The 20,877-nt window shown below is 43.5% G+C and overlaps 1 protein-coding gene and 1 long non-coding RNA gene across 2 annotated transcripts; both read left to right on the top strand.

Annotated features, from left to right (window-relative positions):
- The first annotated feature begins 5,456 nt into the window (after nt 1-5,456).
- Nucleotides 5,457-6,581, top strand: LOC125548088 (Chitinase family protein). The gene is made up of 2 exons (XM_048711768.2): nt 5,457-5,967; nt 6,059-6,581. Exons 1-2 carry the CDS (start codon nt 5,498-5,500, stop codon nt 6,423-6,425), a joined length of 837 nt encoding a protein of 278 aa, XP_048567725.1. The 5' UTR covers nt 5,457-5,497; the 3' UTR covers nt 6,426-6,581.
- Nucleotides 6,582-7,882: 1,301 nt separating this feature from the next.
- On the top strand, nt 7,883-10,221 carry LOC125548087 (uncharacterized). Its single transcript, XR_007300898.2, has 3 exons — nt 7,883-8,198; nt 8,311-8,563; nt 8,813-10,221. It is a non-coding gene; the product is annotated as an uncharacterized LOC125548087 (long non-coding RNA).
- The last annotated feature ends 10,656 nt before the right edge of the window (nt 10,222-20,877 follow it).

Here is a 20,877-nt window from a genome sequence, read left to right as displayed (position 1 = left end):
AGAACTGCAGTAACTAGAACCGGTCGTTGCAAACGAACGCCGGGACAGGAAACCGATCACTGCACCAGGCAGCGTCGGGACAGGAAACCAATCAAAGCGGAGTACTGTCTTGCAGTAGGTGAGATATCGCTCCGGCAGAGATCGCCTTTTTTTCACATGCCCCTATGTTGCCAGTGCTATAGTGTGGATGGTTTGTGGGCCGTGACCCAATAATGCCTTCATGGGTTGTTTGCCTCGTAGGCCTTTCTTGGTCGCCTGGCTCGCTAAATTGGTTAACCTCACTTGCTGATTTTCGGTTTTTTTATGAATAAAGGTATTTGTAATATTCAAAAAAGTATGTGAACTTTAAAAGTTCATGACTTTCAAAAATGAAGGTGTTCATGAATTTAAAAAAACATGGATTTTAAAAAATGTTCATGGATTTGAAAGTATTCATGATTTAAAGGAATTCAAAAATTAAAAAGTGTTCATGAATTTTAAAAAATTATGTATTTAAAAAAATGTTCGCGAATTTGGAAAAAGTTCATGAAATTGATAAGTATTCGCTAACTGTAAAAATGTTCGTGAACTGAAAGAAGTCATAAATTTGGAAAATGTTCACACACACAAATCCGACACAAAAGAAGCAAAGGGAACCTTCTAGAAGCTTTCCAAAACCGGTTGAAGGAGAGAGGCTACACTAATATGGACGAGCCCCCTTAGAATGTACTACCTCTGTTCACTAATGTAAGATGTTTTTTCAAGAGTACGCAAGTTGCGTACCATATTTTTATAGAAGGGAGCAATAAGTTTACAAAAATCCTAGTGATGATGCGAACATCGTCAAAGGATCACCCACACCACACCAAACTAGAATCCTAAAGCTAGTCTCTCACAAAACGTTGAAGTCTACCAACTCCATTGAGCGCAAGCAACCACTCCTTCCTTGACCTCGTCTAGAATAATGAAAGCAAGGACATGAGGTCCTACTTGTTCCACTCGGTTGAATACACGAGCATTTCGTTGCTTTCATAACATCCAAGTTGTGCAAATGGCCAAGGAGTCAAATCCTCTTCTCCCCCCTTGTTGAATCTATGTCTCTGCCGCGTCCACCACTCGAAGAAAGTTTTTGTCACATCCAGTCCTAGAATAGGTAGCTTCAAAGTGTCGAGCCAGTAGTGCCAGGTTCCTCTCGCGTGCGTACACCAACCGAGGCTATGATCTACGTTGTCTTCGTCTTGAAGGCACATATAGCTGGCTGAAGCTTCATCTTGCAATCCATGTTTAGCGCACCGATCCGTGGTCCACATCCTAGGCAAATATCTTGCACTTGAGGGGTACCCAACTTCTCCAAATTGATGTAGCATAAGGAGAGCGCGTCAGTCCAAGGCATAGCCGGGCATAGGTCGACTTGGCCGAGTACAAATATGTTGCCGCACAAGGCCAAGAGAAGACGTCTGACATGTTGCAATTTGTCTGGACTATGGCAATGGCATGCCTAAGATGCATGAGTTGTAGTTGCGTCGTGAAGGAGAACATGGATTGTATGTCTTGAATCCAAGCTTCTCCAGTCATTTCTTGTTGCACATAACGGTGATTGACGGTGCGAGTATCCGCAAGAGCAACGATCAGAGAGGTAATGTCCTTGATTGCAAATCCATGGATCCAATGATCTCCAAAACAACACTTCATCCCCTCTTCCCGCCTTAATGTTGACTAGGTTGTCGAAGACAAGCCTAGCATCAGTGTCGATCATGAGAGCAAGCCCTGGCCAGGGCCTCTTCGTCTAAGTGCGTCGCAACCACTCCCAACGGACCATGAGTGCAAGCGCCTAAAGCTTCAAGTTCTTGATCCCAAGCCAACCAAAGCAGAGAGGGCGACATATGGTGCCCCAAGCTACTAAACATTGCTCTCCATTAGTCTTCTCTTTCTCAGCCCAAAAGAAAGACCTCATCCAGCTGTTTCCCAGCCCAAAAGAAAGACCCCATCCAGCTGTTTCCCAGCCCAAAAGAAAAACCTCATCCAGCTGTTTATGTCCTCGAAGACCCATGCAGGTGCATCCATGACTAGTAATTGATGGAGTTCCCTCGATGCAATGACGGATTTGACGAGCACGAGCCTTCCAGAGTGTTGAATAAATCCTATTTGCCAAGCGGGGATGAACTATCTGACCATATAAAGCAAGGGCCGCCAATGCACTTTGGTGAGCTTTTTGATCGCAAGGTGCAGGCCCAGATATCCACACGGGAAGTCAGCCAACGTGCACTGTAATACATCCCTGATTCTGTCTTTATCTTGCGGACTCCTTGGATTAAGGTGGCTGTCGATTTAGTATAGTTCACCCTCAATCCAGTGGCTCCACCAAAGACTTCCAAAATCTCGTGTATCACATTAAGATCAGCCCAAGATGGATGGATGAATAGAGCAACAACATCATCAACTTGTAAGATGTTTTGAAGATTGAAAAATAGACTACATATGAACTGAAATGAGTGAGCAAACACACTAAAACATGTCTATATACACCCGTTTCAGGAGAAAAACATTAGAACAACTTATAATTTAAAACACATGGAGTAGCAAATTGACGGTGTGTGCACCATGCATGATTAACACATTAACCGGCACATCAAGCGTGGAACGGGTTTTACCTAATAGCTCCTCGCACGCTAGTCGTGACTCGAGTCCTGCCGCCGGCTGCCACCCGCAGCTTGATCTTGCGTAATTGCCACCTGCGCCTTAGTCGAAGGCGGCTCACATCCGCAACCATGCAAGTTTGTCGTCATCTTGATCTTTCACAAGTATTTATATGATTCATCCATCCCCAATTCTATCCTTAGTCTACATGATATCGGATTGTTAGGTTCCTAATTTATAAATTTATAATTCTATATGTATTCATCTATTTTCATGATTTTAGTTCATATGACTTACAATGTTACCTAGGAAGCATTTGTTGGATCCCCCCAAAAGGCAAAAAATAAAACGTGGAAATCGGTTTATTGAATCACAAAAGGGTGCTTTAAATGACTTATTTTTATCTTGAAGCAATGTTGATGTCATGAAGTTGATCTCGACATTGTTCTTAGTGGCTTTGCATCAAGAATGCCCCCCAAGCGCTTTTTTAAGCACTGAAGCATTATTGTTGATGGAGTCACTATATTTGTTCTTATTTGAGGTAATCACACTAGTTCCCATTTATTATTGTTTATTCATTTCGGAGTCTCAAACTAAGAATGTCTGGTTCAAAGTCAACTCTTAAATCTTAATACTTTGCAACTGAAACCTACGCTCTCACTCACAAAATCATATATAGCCAATAAGTATATATATAGCCTTAGAGTATCTACAGCCGGACTTGGCAAATCCGACCTCTTCGACGCCCACGGACGCGACCGAGTGCGTCCGCAGACAGTGACCGACCACTCCTCATACATGGTGCTATGCATCCGAGTCTTTCATATTTCATCCCCTAGATCCATACGAACCATGCAAAATAAACCTATGTATTACGACACGCTACCTACTACGCTTCGTCGTCGGAGATGTCCATGACGTCGGTGCCGGCCGCCGGGTAGATGGGCGCATAGGAGGGCTCCGGCTCCTCCTCATCATCATCCATATATGCGAGCATCTCGTCGGCTTCCACGGCGTGCTCCGCCTCCTGCCGACGACGGCGTTTGGCCTCTGCCTCCGATTCCGACAGGAGGGAATCGAGGATGCATGCTGCTCCACCTACAGATCCGCGTCCCCAACATCCCCCACATCCTCCTCCTCCTTGTCAACCTCTTCCTCCTCCTCCTCCTCGTCAACCTCCTCCTCCACCACCTCCAAGTCCTCCTCGGGATCGACCGCCTCCGGAGGTAGCCCCACAGCGAACCGGGCTACGCGCCTTATCCGGATTTGCTCAAGGAGTTGCAGCCGGCGCTCCTGTGTTAGATATGGGTAGCTCGTTACCCGGCGGGGTGGGGGCATGGCTACTAGTGGTGGCGGACGGTGATTGGAAAGTGCGGCGACGGACGGGAGGGGTGAGGTATGGACGATTAGGGTTTTTGTGCCGACGGTCGGCTTAAATAGCCAGGCTGGGGCACTACGTGGCCTGCCGGAGCGGTGACATCGGTCCGACGAAGGAGACGAGCTTTGGACCGCTAGGTTTCAGAGTGTTTTCCTATGAGACCCTATTTGATGTGGCGGACGCGCCCGGGCATTGCTATATCCTCCCAAGATTTGAGGGGATATGAGGGATGCCGGTCAGTCCGGGGCTCCGGACGTTCGAGGCCCGTTTGAGACATTCGTCTGGGTCGCTTTTTTATGACCGGTCAGTGAACAGGGTGTCCGTCCGGACGTTTGAGATGAGTTTGGAGCACCCAGCTGTAGATGCTCTTAAGGAACCATGCCGTCTGACTCTGCCCAAGGGCCTTCCGAAACTTAGAGCCTGCCCTTGATTAGATCTTGATATTGTTTTCTCGCAAAAAGAAAGATCTTGATATTGTTTTCTCGCAAAAAGAAAGATCTTGATATTGTATTGTTGTTGAGGCCGGATGTAATCGGTACCATTTTCCTTTTTGGATGGAAAAACTATGCAGCCTATTACTCAAGAACGTTACATTCGGAGGTCACCATCTTCACATTAATATATACTGATTTTTGTAGGGGGGGGAAAGGTGAAAGGAAGATAAAAAAAATAAAGGTCGGCCGTGATTTGCAGGCCGTGCACATATCTTCCACTCTATAGCAGTCAACGCTTGCTCTAACAGACACGCATGCTCACCTCCTTCGAGAAAAGAACAGACGCATTATATTGCAGCACTAACCGGTCGTATTGCGCCAACGAACTCCACTCATCATGTAAGCTGCTGACCTGGTTTAGATTAGATGCCCTGCGCTCCCGCATCCATGCTGAATGGTCTTCCTATTTGCTGCAATGATTTCCCAATTTCCGGCATGTAATGCTTGGACGCACCACAGCTCCACTTACAATCCATAATCTATAGCTGAATCTTCTGGATTTGTATAGCTCCACTTGCCAATTCAACTAGGAACAAATAGGACGCAGTCCGTCCCCCATGTAATAACGTTTGTTGCTTGGACGCCCATCCATGGCCGTTTCTTGGTCAGACGACCACTGTGCCGTCGCCGTTACGACCTCTTCCTCTTCCTCTCGCTCCTTTCTTTACTCAGCCTGCCTGCATGCATGGCCTGTGCAGGCAAGAGCTGCGGCATGGGCGCTCCGCTTGCTTCTGTTACACGTCCCGGTGGTGATCGAGAGCGAGGCCCAGACCGGCTCGCACTATCCTCTGCCTTGCGCTGACATGATCAAGATCAAGTCAACCGATGGTGGCGCGGTCGACGGCCGCGCCACTAGCTGCATGCGTCGCCCCCACCCACCACACCACTGCCGGCCGCCGTTGTCCCATCCCCGTGTCCTCACGCCCCTCCACCGGTAGAGCCAGCGGATATATAATGCGCACGCGTGTCCTCATGCCGAGCAAGCAGCCAATAAGCACTCACTCCAGCAATGGCATCTCAGGCTCGCGAGCTCCGCTTCCTCCTCGCCGTCGCCGTGTTCTCGGCCGCCGCGGCCGTGGCGGGCGCGCGGTACGGCGCCGCCGGGCAGTGCGGCCCGGTGGGGGCGATCGTCACCGAGCAGCTCTACTCGTCCCTGTTCCTGCACAAGGACGACGCCGTCTGCCCCGCCAAGGGGTTCTACACCTACGCGTCCTTCATCCGGGCCACCAAGAAGTTCCCCAGGTTCGGCGCCACCGGCGACCTCGTGACGCGCAAGCGCGAGATCGCCGCCTTCCTCGCGCAGATCTCCCATGAGACGACCGGCGGCTGGGCCACCGCGCCGGACGGCCCCTACTCCTGGGGCCTGTGCTACAAGGAGGAGATCAGGCCGCAGAGCAACTACTGCGACGCCACCGACAAGCAGTGGCCCTGCTACCCCGGCAAGTCCTACCACGGCCGAGGCCCCATCCAAATCTCATGGTACTGATAAATCCCCCGAGTCTACCTGCAAATTTCACCCATGGCGCCGGCACACGTGCTGATCTCTGACCTCTGGCCGGCTGATGAACAGGAACTTCAACTACGGGCCGGCGGGGCAGGCGCTGGGGTTCGACGGGCTGCGGAACCCGGAGCTGGTGGCCAACTGCTCCGACACGGCGTACCAGACGGCGCTGTGGTTCTGGATGACGCCCAGGGAGGCCAAGCCGTCGTGCCACCAGGTGATGGTCGGCGAGTACTGCCCCAGCCGGGCCGACGTCGCCGCGAACCGCACGGCCGGGTTCGGGCTGGTCACCAACATCGTCAACGGCGGCCTCGAGTGCAACATCACCGAGGACGCGCGGGTCAACAACCGGATCGGCTTCTACCGGCGGTACTGCCAGGTCCTCGGCGTCGACGTCGGGCCCAACCTCGACTGCGCGCACCAGCTCCCGTACTAGCCCGAGGGAGTAGCCTCACGTTCCTCGACCGGGAGAAAACCATAGCCTCACGTGCTAGTTGCTTGAATTTGTAGTTTAGTTAAGCCTACAAAGAAAAACACTTGTATTTTGTTAGTAATAACAAATCTAATAAATTAAGGTTTCTTTCTTAAAGAACATTGATCGTACTATCAACAAGTGAAATTGAAGCAAGCACAAATGACAAATATCCTGAGCAAATTGAAAGCTACACCAAGATTCTCTAAAGTCTTCGTGTCTAACTTCATTGTTGGCACTTAATTGTGCTTTCTTGTATTCGACAACGATTTTTATTTTATCTTTTGCGGGAAGTATTTGACAACAAAATTGTAGAGGACAAGCCCCACAAGGTGGAGTGACCTTTTTTTTTAAAAGAGAGGGGCTTGCTCGCCAATAAACTAAGACCCTTACAAAATGAGTGCAAAGTAAAGTGAACCAAAACATATAAGATCACAAGTGTCCAAACAAAGTGGCGCATCGCTTGCAAGCTAGACACTAGGCCTAGGAAATAACGTGGGTCGCCCACGGAGAGTCCCTGAATGGAAGAAGACGATCACATGATGGCTTCCCTGGCCTACATTGTCCCGTCTCGATGCGGCACGAAGAGCTTGACACTTTGCACAAAGATTGCTGACAAGACGATCATGTTGTGGCCAGTCTTGTTGTTTTCCCAATGCTCTCTAAAACTGTAGAAGGACAACAACTTAATACACAAGATCGGTCGGATGCTTGAATTCAAGACCTTCCATTGGTTTTCAGCATTCCAAAGTGGCCATGCTAATGCAAAAAATCCCACCCAACAAATTTTTTTATCGTTTTTGTGGATCCCTTGCATAAGTTTATGGAATTCAGCAAACCTAGCCGGATTTCACAAGCAACCCGTGGTGTGTCTCGGATCACACTCCATACAAATTTGGCCACTATACATCAAAAGAATATGTGGTCACAATTTTCATTGAGGCCGCACCAAATACAAGTGCCATCCTCTAGGCCATGTCTCTTGAGCACCTGATCCCCACTTCGGATTCTGTTTCTGGCAACAAATTCCTTGCCTTACCCATTACCTCATAGTGCCTAGTAGATATGAAAATATCTCTATAAAGAGAATCCATGGAGCGCTTGTAGAACTTTGCCTCTAGTTCCTCAATTATCATAATAACCTTTTCTTTTTCATAAGAAACTTTGCCTCTAGTTCCCCGATTACCCATTACCTCATAGTCCCATGAATATAGAATGTCCATAGCTCGTAGAACTTTGCAATATGTTTCTAGAAGCGGCAATTCGGTGCTCGAGCTCAGCTGCACCTGATATCTTGTTCGTTGGCTGATGCGTTGGGATTGGGAAAAGAGGGACAGATGTGTCAGAGCTGGTTCGACCGAAAAGCGGAATACACCCGCTATACGGGCGTGCACAGTGGTGGCTGTGGGCCCAGTTCGTACGCGTGGGTTGTGTCCGTTACGGCGGTGTGCTGAGCCTAGGAGCAGAACGTCGGCTTGGGGAGCTGAGCCATGGACCAGTTCGTCGTTAGTAATGGAAGTGGATGAGAAACCAAACCAAGCCGTCTAGGCTCCCGGGGGAAGCACGCACTTGTGCTCTTGAGGCCGGCAGTCGGAAATTAAATTAAGGTTGTAGATGGTTCTGATGGAGGCTGCCTCATGGCTCGCCGGGAGTTTGATTTGAAATGGCGGCTGATTCTACCGGCGACGAGTCCATGGAGGCCAATGGATTGGAGTTCCTGCTAGATCCAGTCAACAGGTGCGGTACCAGCTCTTCACTGTGGTCGATGCCATTTTTGTTACGAGTTTGGGGCATAGTTTCGTCGCGATTTTGGCTGCGGTGATATAGTTTCGGAGTTGCTTCGTTCCAGGTTCCCCCTTCGTGAAGAGTTCGCCGACAACCTGAGCATCCATATCGGGTTCCCCCTGCTGTGCTGCCGCGAGTCGGAGAGGATCAGGTTGTAGCAGAGGAGTCGAAATGCGCGTGAGGCTGCGCCCAGGGGGTCGGTGGCCGTAGCCCGCAGAGAAGTGGATGCCAGGCCAGATGAGGAAGAACACTTCGCCTATGCAGTCAACGTGGTCCACCGGGAAGGTGAATCCCGAAGCTCCAGGATAGACGAAGAGGTGACGAACTGTTGATAATTTTCACCACTGATTCGCATTAGTATAGTACTAGGTGAGAAAAATTTTGTTGGGGCTACGTGCGTATAAATTTAATTGTTTAGACGCTTCAATTAAACCAACTGCTGTCGCTCATCTATGGTTGTGAAAAATTGCTTTTGCTGTTCATTCCTTTTTGTGTGGGTGAGTGTCCAGCAATGGATTTTTTGTTGCAGTCCTAAGCAAACTGAGTTAGCTGTTCACTCGTTACAGGCTACGGCTGGGCAGTGCTCCGCCGGATAAAACTCCATGCCCATCGACAGTTCCTGATTCAGTCAATACCGATGTCTCAATACTGATGTAAATGTTCAATCACTTGAGAAAAATGTTTACAACTCGTCGATGGTTCCTGATTCAGTCAATTTAAATGCTGATGCACATCAATTTATCTGCACAAACATTTTTTAGGGACTGTTTTGTCCAGACATATGGTTCTCATTTCCATAAAATTTCACCAAAATTTCATATCATTTAGTAGGCATAAGAATAAGAATATATATATTTCGCTCAAAATGGCATTGCGGCAAAATATTTAAGTGAACGTGAATTTGAGCAGAATTAAAATAGCACACAAATTTCATCCAACTCTGGTTCAGTCAAATTTAAGTTAGAATTTTTGTCACTCGGCCAAACTGAACCGAAATAACAATCCAGTTGATTCCAGTGATGGCCCAATTCTGATTCCAGTGATGGCCCAATTCTGATTCCAGTGATGGCTTTGATAAAACATTTCATAGATCCAAAGTACATTATGGTCAACTGTATTTCCTCGTCATAGAATATCTTTAGTGGATTGTTAAGCATTGCGACTTCTTTTTGTTATCTTTATCATTATTCTTTGTTGCTATTGCTGCTACTGCACATTATATTTTCTTAAAACACTTGCTTCTTGGGTTGATCCATGAGGATGATGGTGCAGCAGCCATTGTACTTAAGAACTTAAAGGTTGATCTCGGCAACATACGCAACGAGGTAAATCCACATTGTGAACTGATAACCAAACAGTTAAGTCTTTTACTTCCAATTCTCTGTTGGTAATCTCACAGATATGAATTACTCCCTCTGTCCCAGAATATAAGAACGTTTTTGACACTATACTAGTGTTAAAAACGTTCTTATATTTTGGGACGGAGGGAGTATGTTGATTCTCTTAGGTTATCAGAATGATTGCTGACATGTCTGAAGATCAAACATGTAAAGACAGCTATCGCGGAAGGCCTTGCGTAGCACATTGCCACCTGGGATGTGCCTGAAACAGTTGAAGGGAAAACGATTTGTGTCCATTGCATCTCTTGTGCTAAATATCTTATCCTAGAGTAATTCAGGTTAATATTAGTTTGACGTTGTTCCCAACAGATTTTCCAATTCCTGTGATAATCATTGTATTCATGGCTCTTGTCCCTTAACAAAATTGATGTGCAAGTTCCAGCTGGTTCCAATCAAGCTAATGGCTTTTCTTCTGGTACTTTGATGGCTTAATTAATTGGGAGGATTGATACCTCAAAACAGGAGTTCGTGTGCAGAACCAACTCAGATGAGAAATTCTGAATTTTTCAATGCTCATTTCATGTATTTAATATTCTGAAATGTTGAAGATCTGTACTTCTGGTTATTAATATGTGTTTAAAATAATTATTCAAAGTAAAATCTGTGTTTACAATAACTGTGTTCACCTTATATACCTAGAGTAACTATTCACAGTAAAATCTTGATGTGTATAGCAGCTACTCCCTCCGTTTCAAAATAGATGACTCAACTTTGTACTAACTTTAATATAAAATCAGTACAAAGTTGAATCATCTATTTTGGAACGGAGGGAGTAGTATGCAAAGTTGATCATGGTGCTACCGGGAGGCGCTTGCAATGTTTTGTTCTCCGTTGACCATATCAGCTTGTAAAATCAATACAGTACAGACTAAGCAATACTGCATATTGGCCTTTCCTGACAGATGTTTGGTGTTCAGTTTATAGAAAAGTTTGCCAACAAAATTATTCAGTGGCAAGACTATTCATCGGTTGCATAGCAGCGGGCAGCTAGTTGCATAGCAACTATTATTCTATACTACAAAGCAGCCTGGCACAGCAGGCAATGAACTCGCGGACGCGGAGGTTGTTAATCCTGCAATTAGCGCTTGCAGACGGTGCCAAAGATGGCGGACACGTCGCAGACTTCCTCTTGCATCCTGAATCGCGAATGAGTGCTCATAACGAATTTTGCAGTGTGATTAGACCTGAGCTTTTTTTTAGGTGAATTAGACCAGAGTTTTTTTTAGGGGCAATTAGACCTGAGCTAGGATTAAGTTTTGACTCCCCTAGGAATCCACAGATGAAACTAGGTGTGGGGAAGACGAAGTAAGCTGGCTGAGGTGGAAAGCCTGTACAGCAAGGCCCAGGAAAACATCAGGGCCGTTAGCGTTTTCTATGGACCGGGACGGTGCTTCCCCAACAAACAGCAATAAATGAGGTGGGCCTGTTTTTATTTCTGAGCAAATACGCAGATATACGGGAGAGAAATACTGCCTAGTGCTGCGATCTCGAGGTAAAGGGATGCCTGGGATATCGGGAGCATCTGAGCCCGTGCTCAGAATTGAATTTCCGTATGTTTCTCTCTTTCTTAAGGAACCAAACATAAGAAAGTAAGCACTCTATATTCGTTCTTCATATCAAGTCTCCATCACCTACTCTAACCTTCTTAGAACCCATCCCAAGAGGAAACATGGTCAGCAAGAAAAGTAACTAGGGGCTGAAAATGTAAAAAAAATGGAGTTTTCGATAACTTTGCAAAACTAAAGGCACCAACAAGGATAACAAACTACAATTAGGCGAGATGTAAAACAAGGAAGATAATAAAGGTGATGCAAAGCCTATTGCAAAAAAATGTACCTCTCCGACAATGGCGCTAGAAAGGTTGACTGCTACTAACGGTGATAATTTTTGTTGGGATCCCCAGCGTGGGAGTTTGTAGTACGCATCAAGCTTTCTCTTAGTGAGAAACCAATATATCAATCCATCGAGGCATTGGTATCCTGCAACAGTTGAATTTTCTGCAACACAAATAAAACTTTGCTTGTGTCCCGGAAAGGTCTAACAAGGGTTGGCAACCCTTACTAGTCTTACTAGTTGCAGAAGGCAGTTAAAAGATTGGGTAGTAGATAGTATTTTTGTATTTTCAGAATAAAAAAAGGGAAACAGCATGTAAAAGTTGTTAGAAGGTACTCCCTCCGTTCTGAATTACTTGTCGCAAGTATGAATGTATCTAGATGTATTTTAGTTCTAGATACATCCATTTCTGGGACGAGTAATTTGGAACGGAGGGAGTAATTCTTATGCTAAAAACTAGACCAAGGTTCATAGGTTCACCAATTGTAAGTTTAACTCTCCAAAGCATGAAAGTGTGGTAATTAACATAATCATATGAAAGCACAATGAAATGTTTCATGCTCATGCCAGACATATGAATATGTTATTCTACATAGGCAGTTCATCTGTAATACAATCAGACCGATGCATCTTATAGTTAAATAGCTCGTCCATAGATTGAGATCCCTCTGCACCATCTGGACATCAAGTGTGAACACACGTAATTGCTTCGAGCGAGATTGCATATTCTTGTGTTTATGGGATTCCATTGAACCCTCAAATAAACCTTAACTCTTAGGGACAAGAACTCTATACAAGCTTTTTTCCAGTTTATGTCAATGCGGTAGATTACTTGAAAGCTTTATCTCAACTAATGCAGAATTCTTCACTAATAATTATCGATCTAAATTGGCCAAGAGTAGACAAGCAACTGGAAAGAAATATATATCTATAGATCAAATAATATGGCATACATATATCTGAACATAAAGAAATAATTCATCACATGATCGACATCACCGCTACAAATACATCAAGTTAAACATAATCATGTAGGGCGGTTCATATGGTATTGTATTCAACATCTAAACACATCAAAATGGAGAGATTACAACTTTGGCTATTGTCATGAACCCGTGGTCCAGGGGGTGGACTACCACACAACTCATCTTAGAGCGCAAGGATCAAGGTTGGTGATGATGAAGATAGCTTCTCCCTCAGCCAGAGTTTCAGATCAGGGCTAAAAACGAAGATCGCCTCAAAAGCGTGATGTGGCGGCGGTGAAAATGATCGATAATCAGGCTGAGGGGTTTGGACATAGGAGGAAGCCTAGGGGTGCCCACGGGCCGCAGGTGCCCCTCTAAGGTGGACGCCTACACCCCATGGGGTCCACTAGGGGTTGGTTCTTGGCCCTCTGGTCCTCTCCTAGCATGAAATTCTAGAACCAATCTTTGTTTATCTTTTCTCGGACTTATTCTGTGGTACTTTCCTAAAATTCCAAAAACACCTAAAACAAGATATGTCACTGTGCAATGCATTAATATATTAGTCCAATAAAAAGTATACCCAAAGTGGAGGTAATTAATATTAATGTAGCATAAATATTTTAAAAATTATAGATATGTTGGAGACAGATCAAGCTCCCCAAGCTCTGAGCATGACTCCTCTTGCCCCCCCCTCCTCCCTAGTTCCATGCTAATAAGCCTCAAACATATCTATATATTTTTATTGTTTCATGCTATATTTTATCATTTTGGCATAGTTTTAGTACCAATTTTTAATATTTTTCTGTCTAACCTATTAACTCAGTGTCCAATGTCAGTTGTTGCTTTTTGCATGTTTTTGGACTTGCAAGAAAATCAATTTTACAGAGCTCCAAAAATTCTGAAAAAAAATCAAGAAAAAGTTTTGAGTCGAGAATCTTCTAGAGAGCCCGGGCACCACGAGAGGGGACCCTTGTAGGCCCCACACGGCTAGAACACACTGCCAGGGGTGGCTACATGGTGGACCCAAGTGCTCCCCTGGACCGCCTTTCCACCGCCTGATACGTCTCCAACGTATCTATAATTTTTGATTGCTCCATGCTATATTATCTACTGTTTTGGACATTATTGGGCTTTATTATACACTTTTATATTTTTTTGGGACTAACCTACTAACCAGAGGCCCAGCCCAGAATTGCTGTTTTTTTGCCTATTTTAGGGTTTCGAAGAAAAGGAATATCAAACGGAGTCCAAACGGAATGAAATCTTCGGGAACGTGATTTTTGGAACGAACAAGACCCAGGAGACTTGGACCCTACGTCAAGCAACCAACAAGGAAGCCATGAGGTAAGGGGCGCGCCTACCCCCCTGATACGTCTCCAACGTATCTATAATTTTTTATTGTTCCATGCTATTATATTATCTGTTTTGGATGTTTGTGGGCTTTATTATGCACTTTTATATTATTTTTGGTACTAACCTATTAACCTAGAGCCCAGTGCCAGTTTCTGTTTTTCCTTGTTTTAGAGTATCGCAGAAAAGGAAAATCAAACAGAGTCCAATTGACCTGAAACTTCATGGAACTTATTTTTGGACCAGAAGAAGCCCACAGAGTATTGGAGATGGACCAGGAGAGTCCCGGGCTGCCCACAAGGGTGGGAGGCGCGCCCACCCCCCTGGGCGCGCCCCCTGCCTCGCGGACAGCCGGGAGGTCCACCGACGTACTTCTTCCTCCCATATATACCCATATACCCTAAAAACTTCGAGGAGCACAATAGATCGGGAGTTCCGCCGCCAGAAGCCTCCGTAGCCACCGAAAGCCAATCTAGACCGGTTTCGGCACCCTGCCGGAGGGGGCAATCCCTCTCCGGTGGCTATCTTCATCATCCCGGTGCTCTCCATGACGAGGAGGGAGTAGTTCTCCCTCGGGGCTGAGGGTATGTACCAGTAGCTATGTGTTTGATCTCTCTCTCTCTCTCTCTCGTGTTCTTGATTTGGCACGATCTTGATGTATCGCGAGCTTTGCTATTATAGTTGGATCTTATATTTCTTCTCCCCCTCTACTCTCTTGTAATGGATTGAGTTTCCCCTTTGAAGTTATCTTATCGGATTGAGTCTTTAAAGATTTGAGAACACTTGATGTATGTTTTGGTGATCAACTTGCGGGTTCCGCCCATGAACCTATGCATAGGGGTTGGCACACGTTTTCATCGTGATTCTCCGGTAGAAACTTTGGGGCACTCTTTGAGGTTCTATGTGTTGGTTGAATAGATGAATCTAAGATTGTGTGATGCATATCGTATAATCATACCCACGGATACTTGAGGTGACATTGGAGTATCTAGGTGACATTACGGTTTTGGTTGTTTTGTGTCTTAAGGTGTTATTCTAGTACGAACTCTAGGGCTGTTTGTGACACTTATAGGAATAGCCCAATGAATTGATTGGAAAGAATAACTTTGAGGTGGTTTCGTATCCTACCATAATCTCTTCGTTTGTTTTCCGCTATTAGTGACTTTGGAGTGACTCTTTGTTGCATGTTGAGGGATAGTTATATGATCCAATTATGTTATTATTGTTGAGGGGACTTGCACTAGTGAAAGTATGAACCCTAGGCCTTGTTTCAACACATTGCAATACCGTTTACGCTCACTTTTATCATTCGTTACCTTGCTGTTTTTATATTTTCAGATTACAAAAACTATTATCTACCATCCATATACCACTTGTATCACCATCTCTTCGCTGAACTAGTGCACCTATACAATTTACCATTGTATTGGGTGTGTTGGGGACACAAGACACTCTTTGTTATTTGGTTGCAGGGTTGCTTGAGAGAGACCATCTTCATCCTACGCCTCCTACGGATTGATAAACCTTAGGTCATCCACTTGAGGGAAATTTGCTACTGTCCTACAAACCTCTGCACTTGGAGGCCCAACAACGTCCACAAGAAGAAGGTTGTGTAGTAGACATCACCCCCAGGCGTGCCCTCCACCCTCGTGGGCCCCCTGTTGCTCCACCGACGTACTTCTTCCTCCTATATGTACCTACATACCCCCAAACGATCAAATACAGAGCCAAAACCCTAATTACATCGCCGTAACTTTCTGTATCCACGAGATCCCATCTTGGGGGCTGTTCCGGAGCTCCGCCGGAGGGGGCATCGATCACGGAGGGCTTCTACAACAACACCATAGCCTCTCCGATGAAGTGTGAGTAGTTTACCTCAGACCTTCGGGTCCATAGTTATCCCCCTCTATTTTTGGATCTCAATACAAAGTTCTCCCCCTCTCTTGTGGAGATCTATTCGATGTAATCTTCTTTTGCGGTGTGTTTGTTGAGACCGATGAATTGTGGGTTTATGATCAAATTTATCTATGAACATTATTTGAATCTTCTCTGAATTCTTTTATGTATAATTGGTTATCTTTGCAAGTCTCTTCGAATTATCAGTTTGGTTTGGCCTACTAGATTGATCTTTCTTGCAATGGGATAAGTGCTTAGCTTTGGGTTCAATCTTGCGGTGTCCTTTCCCAGTGACAGTAGGGGCAGCAAGGCACATATTGTATTGTTGCCATTGATGATAACAAGACGGTTTTTTTTATCATATTGCATGAATTTATCCGTCTACAGCATGTCATCTTGCTTAAGGTATTACTCTGTTCTTATTAACTTAATACTCTAGATGCATGCTGGATAGCGGTCGATGTGTGGAGTAATAGTAGTAGATGCAGGCAAGAGTCGGTCTACTTGTCTCGGACGTGATGCCTATATACATGATCATACCTAAATATTCTCATAACTATGCTCAATTCTGTCAATTGCTCAACAGCAATTTGTTCACCCACCGTAAAATACCTATGCTCTTGAGAGAAGCCACTAGTGAAACCTATGGCCCCCGGGTCTATCTTCATCATATTAATCTTCCAACACTTAGTTATTTTCATTGCCTTTTATTTTACTTTGCATCTTTATCATAAAAATACCAAAAATATTATCTTATCATATCTATCAGATCTCACTCTCGTAAGTGACCGTGTAGGGATTGACAACCCCTTATCGCGTTGGTTGCGAGGATTTATTTGTTTTGTGCAGGTGCGAGGGACTCGCGCGTAGCCTCCTACTGGATTGATACCTTGGTTCTCAAAAACTGAGGGAAATACTTACGCTACTTTGCTGCATCACCCTTTCCTCTTTAAGGGAAAACCAACGCAGTGCTCAAGAGGTTGCAAGAAGGATTTTTGGCGCCGTTGTCGGGGAGGTCTACGCAAAAGTCAACATACCAAGTACCCATCACGAACCCTTATCTCCCGCATTACATTATTTGCCATTTGCCTCTCGTTTTCCTCTCCCGACTTCACCCTTGCCGTTTTATTCGCCCTCTCTCTCTATCCTCCCTCTCTTTCTTTATTTGCCTCTCTTTGCCCGTTTCTTGTTTGCTTGTGTGTTGGATTGCTTGCTTGTCACGATGGCTCAAGATAACACTAAATTGTGTGACTTTACCAAGACCAACAACAATGATTTTATTAGCACTCCGATTGCTCCTCTTACCGATGCTGAATCTTGTGAAATTAATGTTGCCTTGCTGAATCTTGTCATGAAAGATCCGTTTTCCGGCCTTCCTAGTGAAGATGCCGCTACCCATCTAAATAGCTTCGTTGGTTTGTGTGATATGCAACAGAAGAAAGATGTTGATAATGATATTGTTAAATTGAAGCTATTTCCTTTTTCGCTTAGAGATCGTGCTAAAGCTTGGTTTTCGTCTTTGCCTAAAAATAGTATTGATTCGTGGAATAAGTGCAAAGATACTTTTATCTCTAAGTATTTTCCTCCCACTAAGATCATCTCTCTTAGAAACGATATTATGAATTTTAAGAAACTTGATCATGAACATGTTGCACAAGCTTGGGAGAGGATGAAATTAATGATACGTAATTGCCCAACACATGGTTTGAATTTGTGGATGATTATACAATTTTTTATGCCGAATTGAATTTTGCTTCTAGAAATCTTTTAGATTCGGCCGCGGAAGGCATTTTTATGGAAACCACTTTAGGAGAAGCTACTAAACTCCTAGATAATATTATGGTTAATTATTCTCAATGGCACACTGAAAGATCTACTAATAAAAAAGTGCATGCGATAGAAGAAATTAATGTTTTGAGTGGAAAGATGGATGAACTTATGAAATTATTTGCTAATAAGAGTGTTTCTTCTGATCCTAATGATATGCCTTTGTCTACTTTGATTGAGAATAATAATGAATCTATGGATGTGAATTTTGTTGGTAGGAATAATTTTGGTAACAACACGTATAGAGGAAACTTTAATCCTAGGCCTTATCCTAGTAATTCCTCTAATAATTATGGTAATTCCGACAACAATTCTTATGGAAATTATAATAAGATGCCCTCTGATTTTGAATCTAATATTAAATAATGTATTACTTCGCAAAAGAATTTCAATGCTTTGATTGAAGAAAAATTGCTTAAGATTGATGAGTTGGCTAGGAACGTTGATAGAATTTCTCTTGATGTTGATTCTTTGAAACTTAGATCTATTCCACCTAAGCATGATATCAATGAGTCTCTCAAAGCCATGATAATTTCCATTGATGAGTGCAAAGAAAGAACCGCTAGGATGCGTGCTAAGAAAGATTCCTTTATAAAAGCATGTTCTTCTAGTTACATGATAATAAAGATGAAGATCTAAAAGTTATTGATGTGTCCCCTATTAAATCTTTGTTTTGCAATATGAATCTTGATAATGATGGGACTGAATATGATCCACCTTTACCTAGAAGGCGTTCCAAAAATTCGGAGTTTTTAGATCTTGATGCTAAATTTGATAAAAGTGGGATTGAAGAGATCAAAACTCTAGATGTTAATGAACCTACTATTTTGGATTTCAAGGGATTTAATTATGATAATTGCTCTTTGATAGATTGTATTTCCTTCTTGCAATCCGTGCTAAATTCTCCTCATGCTTTTAGCCAAAATAAAGCTGTTACCAAACATATCGTTGATGCTTTGATGCAATCTTATGAAGAAAAACTTGAGTTGGAAGTCTCTATCCCTAGAAAAATTTATGATGAGTGGGAACCTACTATTGAAATTAAAATTAAAGATCATGAATGCTATGCTTTGTGTGATTTGGGTGCTAGTGTTTCCACGATTTCAAAGACTTTGTGTGATTTGTTAGGTTTCCGTGATTTTGATGATTGCTCTTTAAACTTGCACCTTACGGATTCCACTATTAAGAAACCTATGGGAAGAATTAATGATGTTCTTATTGTTGCAAATAGGAATTATGTGCCCGTAGATTTTATTGTTCTTGATATAGATTGCAATACTTCATGTCATATTATTCTTGGTAGACCTTTCCTTAGAACGATTGGTGCAATTATTGATATGAAGGAAGGAAATATTATATTCCAATTTCCGTTAAGGAAAGGCATGGAACACTTTCCTAGAAAGAAAATTAAATTACCTTATGAATCTATTATGAGAGCCACTTATGGATTCTCTACCAAAGATGGCAACACCTGGATCTATCCTTGCTTTTTATGCCTAGCTAGGGGCGTTAAACGATAGCGCTTGTTGGGAGGCAACCCAATTTTATTTTTATTCCTTACTTTTTGCTCCTGTTTAGTAATAAATAATTTACATAGACTCTGTTTTGGTTGTGTTTTTTGTGTTTAATTAGTGTTTGTGCCAAGTAGAACCGTTGGAAAGACTTGGGGAAAGTCTTGTTAATCTTGCTGTAAAAAACAGAAACTTTAGCGCTCACAAGAAATGCTCCCATTTTTATTTGGAAAGTGATATTTAGTTAATTATTTTTTCAGATTATTAATAGATAAATTCCTCACGTCCAGAAATTTATTTTAGAATTTTTGGGGTTCCAGATCTTGCACTAGCTACAGATTACTACAGATTGTTCTGTTTTTGACAAATTCTGTTTTTCGTGTGTTGTTTGCTTATTTTGATGAATCTATGGCTAGTAAAATAGTTATAAACCATAGATAAGTTGGAATACAATAGTTTTAACACCAATATAAATAAAGAATGAGTTCATTACAGTACCTTGAAGTGGTCTTTTGTTTTCTTTCGCTAACGGAGCTCACGAGATTTTCTACTTTAAGTTTTGTGTTGTGAAGTTTTCAAGTTCTGGGTAAAGATTTGATGGATTATGAAACAAGGAGTGGTAAGAGCCTAATCTTGGGGGTGCCATGTAATATAAGGACACCTAAAAGCCAAAGTTTGGGGATGCCCCGGAAGGCATCCCCTCTTTCGTCTACTTCTATTGGTAACTTTACTTGGAGCTATATTTTTATTCACCACATGATATGTGTTTTGCTTGGAGCATCTTGTATGATTTGAGTATTTATTTGTTAGTTTACCACAATCATCCTTGCTGTACACACCTTTTGAGAGAGACACACATGATTCGAAAATTATTAGAATACTCTGTGTGCTTCACTTATATCTTTTGAGTTATATAGTTTTGCTCTAGTGCTTCACTTATATCTTTTAGAGCACGGTGGTGGATTTTCTTTATAGAAATTATTGATCTCTCATGCTTCACTTAGATTATTTTGAGAGTCTTAAATAGCATGGTAATTTTCTTAAATAATCCTAATATGCTAGGTATACAAGATTAATAATAAAATTCTCTTATGAGTGTGTTGAATAGTATGAGAAGTTTGATACTTGATAATTGTTTTGAGATATGGAGATGGTGATATTAGAGTCATGCTAGTTGAGTAGTTGTGAATTTGAGAAATACTTGTGTTAAAGTTTGTGATTCCCTTAGCATGCACGTATGGTGAACCGTTATGTGATGAAGTCGGAGCATGATTTATTTATTGATTGTCTTCCTTATGAGTGGCGGTCGGGGACGAGCGATAGTCTTTTCCTACCAATCTATCACCCTAGGAGCATGCGCATAATACTTTGCTTTGATAACTTGTAGTTTTTTGCAATAAGTATATGAGTTCTTTATGACTAATATTGAGTCCATGGATCATACGCACTCTCACCCTTCCACCATTGCTAGCCTCTCTAATACCGCGCACCTTTCGCCGGTATCATACACCCACCATATACCTGTTGGGGAACGTAGTAATTTCAAAAAAATCCTACGCACACGCAAGATCATGGTGATGCATAGCAACGAGAGGGGAGAGTGTTGTCTACATACCCTCGTAGACCGGAAGCGGAAGCGTTAGCACAACGCGGTTGATGTAGTCGTACGTCTTCACGGCCCGACCGATCAAGCACCGAAACTACGGCACCTCCGAGTTCTAGCACACGTTCAGCTCCATGACGATCTCCGGACTCCGGTCCAGCAAAGTGTCGGGGATGAGTTCCGTCAGCACGACGGCGTGGTGACAATCTTGATGTTTTACCGTCGCAGGGCTTCACCTAAGCACCG

Source organism: Triticum urartu, chromosome 3A (assembly GCF_056163025.1).
Source record: "Triticum urartu cultivar PI428250 chromosome 3A, HENAU_Tu73, whole genome shotgun sequence".
In the NCBI taxonomy this organism is placed as follows: domain Eukaryota; kingdom Viridiplantae; phylum Streptophyta; class Magnoliopsida; order Poales; family Poaceae; genus Triticum; species Triticum urartu.
The sequence above is the reverse complement of the archived record's forward strand: the minus strand, read 5'-3'. Positions and strand labels throughout refer to the sequence as shown.